Source organism: Brachyhypopomus gauderio, chromosome 11 (genome assembly GCF_052324685.1).
Source record: "Brachyhypopomus gauderio isolate BG-103 chromosome 11, BGAUD_0.2, whole genome shotgun sequence".
Lineage (NCBI taxonomy): Eukaryota > Metazoa > Chordata > Actinopteri > Gymnotiformes > Hypopomidae > Brachyhypopomus > Brachyhypopomus gauderio.
In genome coordinates this window covers 23,989,212-24,000,907 of record NC_135221.1, presented here as the reverse complement: position 1 = coordinate 24,000,907, position 11,696 = coordinate 23,989,212, and the positions used below count along the sequence as shown (strand labels likewise).

Here is an 11,696-nt window from a genome sequence, read left to right as displayed (position 1 = left end):
TTTTACCTTTACTTAGTCTGATTGTGTGATTTGTGTGTGGCTTGTGTATTTGTCTGTATTTTGTGTAATTTGTGTGTTAACGGGCCGCCCAATGGAGGATGGGTTCCCTTTTGAGTCTTGGTTCTCCCGAGGTTTCTTCCTATTCCCCACCATCATAGGGAGTTTTTCCTCGCCACTGTCGCCTTTGGCTTGCTCATTAGGGTTCTGGACCCATAGTATTGTTAACCTTTTAAATCCTGTAAAGCGCTTTGTGACAACATGTGTTGTGAAAAGCGCTATACAAATAAACTTTGATTTGATTTGATTTGATTTGACTACTGTTACTGGGAGGTAGTGTGGAGTTGAGGATGTGGAGTTGCATGGCAGGTTGGGTTTGAGAGATGACCGTGTGAGATGTGACAGTGAAGGAGGCACCCTGCACCTTCCCTTCATCTAAAGCACATAGAGTCTGGGGCTGCCTTCTCCTACCACACACACACACACACACACACACACACACACACACATACCGAAGAGTCTGGGGCCACCTTATCCTACCCAGAGCCCTATAGAGAGAGAGTCGCGTCAACTCCATTCACTCCAATGGACCAGTTTTTTACAGCAATGGCGGATCGTGGAGCCTGTCAATAGTTCCTGGAAGTTAGCAGCAAATATGAGCAGCGCAGTCAAACTGGAGCAGTGGACCATCTGTGATACACTTTTACAGGTTGGTACGCTTAAAAAATCTGATTGTGTATTATAAGGACATCAGAATCAAATTAACATGTGCATTAAAATGTGAATTAAAGCATTTTAGTGAATTATCCACCTCTTAATAAGCAGATTTAGGGAACTAAATCTATGCTAAGACAACGCGAATACGGTTAGCGAGATTTCACATTAACGACCGACAATTGATAGTAAATTCCTCTCTTAATGCCATTTCACCTGAACGCGATGTTTTTGCGGGGTAGCTAGTATTGGTTAAATATAACATTTGAGTGTGATTGTAGAGTGTGTTGGGTCGAGGAGGTAAAATGAAGATATCCATTTGGAGTACCAGCTAACGTTTTATTTCCTTTTATTTTATTTATCGGAGTGTCTATTTGCACCCGGGTACAAGTAGCATTTGCCACACAGCGAGGCTATTTTCACCCCTTAATAAAAAAAAAAAAAAGCGAACCCATCTGCGCATGTCTACCAATGAATGCGCGGGAGCGAAAAGGCGCAAATTCAAAGGAACCGAAACGGAGACAGTAGGAAACGGTAAGCAGAATTTGGTTAATAGTTATGTATAAAGGTCCATCACTCAATTTAACTTTACATTTTAAGATATATATTTAAGAAATAGTGTGAGAATTATTATCCAACGAACACTGATATATTTTTGAGCTAATAGGAGCATAATAGTGGCGAACGTAAAGTGTTACCAGGTGGGGGTGTAAAATGGACACAGCGAGAAAAAAAAAGACAGATTTCAAGTGTGCAGAAACAGTCCAAATAGTCGTTTGAACTAACCTAGTGAAAACCGGGACATTAAATGATTTTTATTTTTTGCCGGGACCGAATATTAAAAAGAAGGAAAACCGGGACAGGTGGCAACACTAACTGGCGCTACAGAGCTTGGAGGCGGACACAAACGCTGAGGAGAGCGAGATTTATTAAGAGGAATGATCATGATCAAAGTCGTTCAAACAGGCAGGGGTCATAACGGGCGAGCCATCCAGGTTTGACAAATAAACAGGCATGACGATACTAAGAATTAAACTAAGACACCGAACGAACACTTTAAACCAAACACGGGGTAAACGCATACAAACTAGAAAATCAGGCTACAGAAAACACAGACGACTGAGCAACGAAATGAGTAGAACTCAGAGACCAGGAAGCGTAGAACACTGAACAAAGAGCATGAATAACAAGAGCACAACACGACCAAAGAGCATGAATAACAAGAGCACAACACGACCAAAGAGCATGAATAACAAGAGCACAACACTGAACAAAGAGCATGAATAACAAGAGCACAACACGACCAAAGAGCATGAATAACAAGAGCACAAACTAACCAAATAGAACAAAACAACCAATAACCGATAAGTGAAACACTGGGACTATAAATACACAGAACTAAACAAGACACACACAGAACTAAACTAGACACACAGGTGAAGACACTGATGACACGGGCGTGTCAGACGAGGGGAAACCATGGAGACAGACACGCAGGGAACAACACAGACACAAGGACAGGAACCCGAAGTGACAGAGAGGGGGGGTGTAGCCCTACGTGACAGTCGCATTGCTATCTTACAAAAACAATTTTGTCCAGTCTATTTTTTGAGTTTTGTGTAAAATTATATAATTTTGTCTTTTTGTTCTCTATTTTTGTGTTGTTTCAGTACACACAAAGGACATGAATGTGTATAACAAAAGATGTACAGTCCTTTTGAATTAAGGTTTTTGCATGACAGAGTCAATATGCCAGACTTGTAATGACTATTTTATATAAGCTAATATTTGTGTTTTCTCCCAAGAAGGAAGAAAAGCTAAAGAACATTTGTGAAGGATACTCCTTCGACAGTTGTGAGGAATTCCAGAGAGCACTGAGATTATGGAGTGAAGAGGGCTACCATCCAATGCACAAAATTAAAATTTATTTAAACATGATGTAAATAATAAAAACCCCAATTTATTTCTTTAAAAAATGTACAAACCATCCAGAAAAAATGAATTAAAAAGTCAAATCTGTCTTCTGCATTCTGTGAAATTAAATAAAATTAAAGAGGCTGATAATGTACTGGCAGGAAGAATATTTGTATACATCATACTGTAAAGCTGGCGACTGGGTGAAGGACGAGACACAGAATCCTGTTCGCTACAGACGTTACTTTATTTGTCTTTACACATATAGCGCAGACAGTGCACGTTTAACACTCATATAGAGACACGTAGACTCAAACAACGACGAGCACAAGACACTGCGCGAACGCACATTAAATAGACAAACTACATAAACCCCACATGATGACGAGACGAGCCACAGGTAAAACGAATTATCACAGGACGCAACCGCACCCACGGAGATCCACTGACGCAGATGACGTAAACACACGCCCAAAGGGAGGGGTCGGGAACCGTAACGTGACACATACAATGTGGTGTACATATCAGGGTGCTACAGACAGATATTAACTTGTGTTACATTTTGTTTTAACATTATTTATCACTGGCAGTGTATATTACATGTAGTATTTACCATGTGATTACTGCCATTAGCGGTAAGCGACTTAGGATAATTAAATTGCTATTTAAATTCTAAGCATGGTAAAGAAAAAGACTCACAAGTGAAAAACAAAATTCAAACAGGTCTACCCCATAACCCCAAATAAAAGTATCTTCACTTCTTGTAAAATAATTTGTAAGTAAAATGGAACACAAAAAAATAGTACTAATCTTTGATAAATCAAAATGTTGGGTGCAAATAGTACACACTGCTACGTATAGCCGGGTGCAAATAGCACACACTGCTGCATATACCCGGGTGCAAATAGCACACACTGCTATGTACACCCGGGTGCAAATAGCACACACTGCTGCATATACCCGGGTGCAAATAGCACACACTGCTATGTACACCCGGGTGCAAATAGCACACACTGCTGCATATACTCGGGTGCAAATAACACATACTGCTGCATATACCCGGGTGCAAATAGCATCTGCCTTTATTTATTTATCCTTTTATTTATTTTATTTTCCTTTTAATTTCGTTTTATTTATTTTTATTTTATTTTATTAACGTATTTCCTCAGTTTTTGAAACTGCTGGATATAAAAGACGTATACTATTTAGTGTGATTAGGTTTTAAATATTCTATCACTTAAAGAAATAATATAATTATTAGGAGTTCATACTTATTAAACCCGTGTCAACACTATAGCTGTGATCAGCAGCTATGGGCCCTGTGTTTACAGGTCCAGTGGTGCATCGTAGTGCAGGGTACTTCCTCTTTCTGAGTGCGGGGCGATGCACAAAAATGGTGGGAACAGCATCTGCTCTCAGCCTGGTCTTGCCCTGTTTGGTTTTGATGAACTGGTCTGCCTCAAAATGTGCCTGCAGAGTGATGTGAGTTTACTCCTCACACATGACAACTCAGTTTTGTCTATCCATATACATATCCCATAGTGGGTGAATACACAGTATTAGAGAACACTTACTGGATACGTATACACTCATTACACATATAAAAAACCAAGGATGTGCAACAAATTCAAATTCATATCACATCAATACTCATAATAATCATTTTCTCCTGTCTTTTTCTCCTCTCTCTCTTTAAGCCAAAGAACCATAGGGGATTCAATGGAGCCTGCAACTAGATAGCACACTCACCCTGCACCCGAGTCTGTCTGGAGTCTTTGATTTTTTTTGTTCACTATTCTGTATTTTAATAAATCAGGCATTAAGCTTTCCAATAGTGTGTTTATTGTGAAAAGTGCAAATGCAGTGTTTGATGATTACCTCACATATATATTTGCTGTTGTAATCTTTAGTGAGGGTAAGATTGCTCCTGCTTAGTTGAGACAACCATTTTTTTCTCCTCTCAGTATCAGTGGGGAAACCATACATTTTTGCTCGATTGGAGCATCCCCATGCAACACAGCAAACCATGGTGGACACTACACAAACAACACGGAGGAAAGGACCCAGAAAAACTGCTTGACATGATATTCATATTTGAGATTATTAGAGATTTATTTAATGAATTAATTGCTGTAAATAAGTGTGTATTAAAAAGACAAGATATATATAATTTATCAATGTATTTTAATATGTCATATACTGTCTGGATGTAAATGCAATGTGTTTTAATGTACCCTTTTAAAGCATATTTCTGCACAATGAAGTCAAAGAAAATTTTCCTTCTGTCAGAAAATGTACATTAGTCATTTAGATTACTTAGGTCACCAATACCATGGGATTACAGAAATTACCATGATTTAAAGATATCTTTCCAAACACATTTTCTGAAATTTCTGAGGCACTTAGAACACCTGATCTCAGAATTGCTTTAACAGTAGGTGAAAAACATTTAGAAGTTACAATTTTTTCAGCTGCTAACATTTGCACTGGATGCCAGATGAGAACTTTGCTTGAACACTTTTGGACAAACATGCTTTTCATGCACTATTTCAGTGGGGAACCGTCAGGGCCCTCTACGCCCTCTCAGAGGGCCTAAAATATTCTTAAAACATAAATATATATAATTTATCCTATTTTTTAATCTACTTACAGTTTGACAATCGACATCTAAACAATTACAGAAATATAAGCAAATCAATTATTCACCCGTGTCTATTCAATCTGTGTTGGAAGGTGAGGGGTTAAGTGGAAGCCTGTGAGCCTGTGTCTCCCCCTATCAGGACTGTGATGCCCGCTGTTCGTTTACAGAGAGCCTGGCAGTTCAATACCAGTTTCAAATGACAGTAAAATTGACCAATCATATCTTCCCTCTTAGTGGGCGGGCCTAACTGTTTGATAATTTCCGCCCGCTGTGGCGACGCTAGCTGTCGTTACCATACCACCGCAAGCTAGTTTCCATTCAGTCCTTTGATGCCCTCGTGCGCGTTGTTTACATATTCCTGGGAGCGGGCCCAGGTTTAATGGTCATGGTTCACTACTGCACTATTTGAAATAGAACACATGCAAGTGGGTGGAACTCCGGAGTTATTAGGCGTTGGCAAATACAACTGATTCTATCTGCCTTAACATGAAAAGACTACTTGTACTCAGACTTTAAAAAAAAAAGAAAAAGGAACCATCTCAAGATATGGAAAAAAATCTTTTTATTTTGACCTATTTTCAATAACAATCAAAGACTTAATGACTGTGTTCTGAGTATAGGACATTAGAGCTCCTGCAATGTCTTCCTCTGGCCTAGCTGTTGTAGTTGGAGACCTCAATCAGGTTGTTGTCAGGGTCTCGGAAGTAGAGGGAGGTGATGGGACCTACTGCTCCAGTTCTCTCAACCGGACCTTCCTCAACGCTCACACCACATGCCTGAAGGGAATGACAATAAGACATTCAGAAAGAGCTCAGTGAATTTCAGCAAACTGTGATAGAATGCCAGCTGTGCAACAAATCGTGAAATTTCCGTGTTCCTAAATATTCCATAGTCAACTGTCAGCTGTACTATAAGAAAATGGAAGTGTTTGGGAATGACAGCAATGTCAAAGCCAAAGTCAAATGTATTTATATAGCGCTTTATACAACACGTGTTGTCACAAAGCAGCTTTACAATCATATGGGTCCAGATCCATAATGAGCAAGCCAGATGAGACGGTGGCAAGGAAACACTCCCTATGATGGTGGGTATTAGGAAGAAACCTCGGGAGGACCAAGACTCAAAAGGGAACCCATCCTCTATTGGGCGGTCCACTAGCAGAAGACCATATTTATAGTTCAAATGTAGTTCTATAGTTATAGTTCTAATTCCAGACCAAGTAGTCACAGTCCCTTCAGTGCAGATGGTGAGTCTCAAGTTGGCATCAGCGTGTCCTCTTGTGTCAATGGCACATCCAACCACGGCAAAAATGACACAATCACGGTGGCTCCGCCCATGCGCGTTGACCACGCGCGGGGTCGCGTCGCGAGGTCGGGCACCTCTTGATTTTTGTGCGTGCGAAGTTACAAGGTAGAATTCATGCACTTGTACGGCACTTTGAAGGTCCATTTTCAGTATTTTCCAGCACCTTCAGCTTAATTTACATATTTATACAAATACACATATATTCGAAATTATTCCAAATAATTCGCTTTTTATCTCATTAAAAGAGATGGTACCATGTTTGGTAACAGCAGAAGAGCGCAGTAAGCACTAGTTAGGTTAGATATCTTAGCTAACTAACCTAATTATGTTCATGGTGTGCTGCAGAATTCACTTAACATTAGCTGGCAATAAAGGCGACGTGCTGACTAATCATGTGTCCATTTTTATAGTGTAGTGTTTTTATAGGGTAAGTGCATTTATTGGGGGTAAACGCAGGGCAGTAGGCTCACCCTTAGAATCCGACGGATGGATTTTACGTCCAAAATACACCTCGTTTTCTCAGCTAAATGAAGGCGAATTTGTACTTCTGCGTCAAACCTACGATGTAACGGGACATAGGTTATCTGTTTTTTGTGTACGAAGTGTTAACCCCAGTTTTTTAAGTAGGCTACATACAGAACACTTGTATTTGTGATCTTTGACATCTTTGATTTGTAAGTGATATATAAAAACAATTGATAACCAAACTTTGATGGCTTTCTTTAATTAATTCAAAACACAATATTTGTACTTTTTACTTTCAGAACTTGAGTAATAAATTTGAGACTAAACTACTTGCAATACTTAAGTACAAAAAATGCTGAATACTTCTGTACTTCTACTTAAGTAAAGTTTTTAAAGAACACTTCAACTCAAGTCAATGTTTTGATAGAGTATTTTTATTCAAGTATGGGAGTACTTTTATTCAAGTATGGGTCTCGAATACTTTATACAACACTGTCTGTGACCCTCAGTCAGAATCAAGCAATCAATCAAATTTTATTTATATAGCGCTTTTTACAACAGTTGTAAAAAAGCAGCTTTACAAGTGCCGAGTCCTAGCCCCCAGTGAGCAAGCCAACACTCTGACATTCAGTTCACCCTTATCTGCGTGTCTGATCCTCAGTTAAAATCTCTCTCTGTCACACTCTCTCTCTCCCCCCCTGTCTGTCTCTATCCCTCTCTCTGTCTTGTCCTGTATTTTTTCCACTTCCCCTACATCTAGGCTACTGATAAGGAGAACACCAATAAAAAATACATATGTTTTATTACTCTTACCCAATTGTGTTAAGACACATCTTTATTCTGTATTTAACTACATGTATTATAATTCAACTTTGGGAACTCTTTCCTGACACACGTGTGTTGTGGATCTGTTCGCGCAATGCCGGCTATGGAGCACTGAGGGCTGAATACATTTATAACCCTGATTATGAACCCTGATTATGAACCCTGATTATGAACCCTGATTATGAACCCTGATTATGAACCATGATGCTTTTCATCTACATGATTCCAAAAATGATTGATGATTTTTTCTCATCAAAACTGTGAGTGAGTAAATTCTCTCATAGTGGCGAGTGGGTGACTGATTTATTTCCTCAAAAAGTGTGTGAATGATTTTTCTCATAACCAAGAGTGAATGCACTCCTCAAATGGCAGAGTGAGTGATTCTTGGGCACTGCTGTTGGGAGTCCTAGTCCCAGTCTGGAAATTCTGATACACATTTCTTGCCCTGAACATTAATAGTTACATTTAACTTGTATATTTGATCCCTCCATGTTCCGTACTCCTTTCTATTGTTTTGACTGTTTGTGACAAACACACAGTTGTTAAAACTGTATTTTATTCTAGTAGTGGGAGCACCCTTAAGACAGGGGGTCTAACATTATTTATGATAAAACCAAACACAAGGAACAACCTGAATGTTTAGTTGTGATGCTGTGGTGCGGTTCTGTATTGCAATCTGTATGTTAAAGATTTGGCTGGTTTTAGCTATGAAATTATGAGCTTGTTTATGATTATATATGTGCAAATCATTCAACGTTTGACTGAAGCAAAGGTTAACTTTTGAAAATTTAAAGTAGTACAGTAGTAGCTGCAAAGGGTACCAACTCTCTTCAGGTCATTGACCAGCTCCTCCCAAATAGGCCGATTCCTCACCTGTTTTAGGATCATTGCTACACCACGAGGTGAGAGCATGGAGCTCCAGTCTGAAGGAGATTGACGGTCATGTTTAGCTTCTTCCATCTTCTAAGAAGAAGATGGAAGAAGCTAACAGCTCCATCAGTTGATCTTTTTTCACAAAGCTGTTTGGCAATTGCCCCGTAGCTCTTTCAGCCTTGTGGAGGTCTATAATTTAGTCTCTGGTGTTTTTAGACAGCAGCCATGTTAGTAGTTGGAGTCTTACTGATGGTATGGGGTGGACAGGTGTCTTTATGCAGCTAACGACCTCAAACAGGTGCTTCTAATTTAGAGTAATAAGTTGAGTGGAGGTGGACTTTTTAGAGGTGGAATAACAGGTTTGAGGGCCAAAAATGTTGCTGCAAGTGTTCAAATACTTATTTGCAGCAGTAACATACAAATAAATTATTGAATCATACATTGTGATTTCCGGATTTTTTTAAACACAGTGGACATGAACCTAAGATGAAAATTTCAGACCCTCCATGATTTATACGTGGGAGAACTTGCACAGTTCTCACAGGAAGTCACAGGATGTTCAAATACTTATTTTCATCACTGTACCTGTACCAGTGCCTCTACCAGCGGAAATGTGAGGGGGGTACTCACTTTTGTGATACACTGTAAACATATATAGTACACGAGGTTGACATTGACAGACAGGTGCGTGCACGCACACACACACACACACAGAATTACCTTCAGATGAACAGCAACCGATTCCAATGGGGTTTTTGTGATAAGACATAGGTCAGCTGAACCTGGAGTTGGGGATTTGGCTTTTGGTTCAAACTCTTTCCCAACCTCATGAAGATTGAATTTCTGCTCTCCAAAACTCAAAGCTTTACGATCTCCCTGTAAGAAATAAAATTTAATGTATATGGAGATCCATTTGGTCACATGTCAAGGGTATTAACATGTATGACAAGGTATTAATTCTATAAATTCTTCTGGACTAAGGAAAGAAGCCGAAGTCACATCTACAAGATTAGTTTATTTGTTGGACATAATATCTCAAACCATAGTTGTATCTAGCTTTTTGAGGAGCGCTCAAGCACCCCTAAATTGAGTTCTAGTACCCCATAAATAAATTCGAGTACATACATTTTTTTATAGAAGTCTATCTCTAATAAGATAAAAATGTTAAAACCATAGAAAATATATGATTAAATACTAAATTTAACATTAACAACAAACAAAATGCCTCTTTTTCTCTCCTACCCCTGCCGTCCCCAAAGCAGCGCTAAGAGCTCACATTAGTCTGACTGTGATGTAGTGGATATTGGGCTCTGTTCGAAATAGCCTACTACATACTGTATACTACATACTGTATACTACACTCAGTATTATAATGCAGAAGACCAATTCTTTATTGCTTAGCACCAACATATTACAAACTTTACCAGTAGTCCTTCTTGCTGCTCTGAGCCACCGATCACTCTTTATGTTGATCTTTATGTTTATGACTGTGGATATCTGGTGGTTTTAGCACCCCCTGTTTCAAATACCAGTATTACAGAAGTATGACGTTTCTTTACGCAGATTATGTTTATTGTAAAATGCTGCCGCCGTGTGGCACATCTTGCAATGTACATTCAATTTTGAACGTCAAATAATGAGACGTATAAGACGTATATTCTCTAGTCAGGGCTCTCAAGTCTCACGCATTGAGCGTGTGACACACGCATTTGACCGTCTTCACACGCTCACACGCCACACTTCCGATTTCACACGGCGAGAAAAAAAAATCTAGTTTATTTACCTCCGATCCATATCTATGTCGCCCTCCACTGGCGATCGATCGCGATATACAAACCACCCCCCCGCTCAACAACTTACGTTCGCCACCCCCCCCCCCCCCCAACAACTTACGTTCGCCACCCCGCCGTTCGTCACCCCCCCCTCAACAACTCACGTTCGCCAACCCCCCCGTCAACAACTCTCACACTCTGACATGAATCCAAAACTTGAGAGCCCTGTCTCTAGTTATTTTATGAACGTTAATGCCAGAGCAACTACTCAAAATAATTTGTGAATACGTAAAAAAGTGAAACACTGTATCACTAGATCAGATTTCAGCAGATCTAAATTACCTTGAATGTGACTACTTGCATTCCCAGTACTGAGGAGTAGAAATGTGTGGTTTTCTGCAGATCTCGAACCGTCAGAACTAGGTGGTCCAAATGGCAGATTTGAACTGGACAGGAACCTCGGAGGCGGGCGGGAACTGACTCACCAAAGACTGTAGACTTTGTCAGGGGTAAAAATCAGACCATAAAAACCCACATTTTTCATTTGGCGGCATATTTCAGTAGTTACGGTACAAGGAAATACATCCTTTCTTGTGGAAGATTGGTAGACTATTTAAGTTGCATTAATAACGTTGCTTTCATGTTAGATTATTATTAAGACTTTAACTAGAACCAACTTGTTTTGGCTACGAATAAAATGCCAACACGTTAAACGAACACGTCTAGTAAAAGGTGGAGTGGGTCTCGTACTGCCTTACTCCACCATACACCAAACTCGGTGAAGTAATGTCAACCTGAGGTGAATGAACTACTGCGAACATTACCGTGATGCTGATAGCATGACGAAAAATGCAGTTTCGCAAGGCCATCCGACTGTTGAAGGTACAAACTGTCGCGTTATGTACAGCAAAACCGATCTGGTCTCTTGGAATATCTATTTATGAGAAGCTGTTAACCTGTTAATCTTGAGGTCTGTTAACCTCGTTTCAACGTGCGCGATGTCTTACCGTAATCACTCAATTTAGTCACCTGATGCTAAAGCTTATCTGGCAACGGTCACACAAAGTCAAAAAAGCTACAAATGAAATCAATAAATATGATTTACAACATAAGGTTCTCTAGTAAAGTGACATACCTCATATAAAACCCCAGCAGCGATAACTTCATGCTATTGACGGACACCAAATGCC

The 11,696-nt window shown here is 39.7% G+C and overlaps 1 protein-coding gene across 1 annotated transcript; it reads right to left on the bottom strand.

The window, feature by feature from the left end:
* Nucleotides 1-2,853: 2,853 nt before the first annotated feature.
* Nucleotides 2,854-11,523, bottom strand: glod5 (glyoxalase domain containing 5). Its single transcript, XM_077022816.1, has 4 exons — nt 11,331-11,523; nt 10,849-11,004; nt 9,455-9,610; nt 2,854-6,042 (listed from the first exon to the last, which is right to left on the bottom strand). The coding sequence occupies exons 1-4, from the start codon at nt 11,373-11,375 to the stop codon at nt 5,920-5,922; spliced, it is 480 nt and encodes a 159-aa protein (XP_076878931.1). The 5' UTR covers nt 11,376-11,523; the 3' UTR covers nt 2,854-5,919.
* Nucleotides 11,524-11,696: the final 173 nt, after the last annotated feature.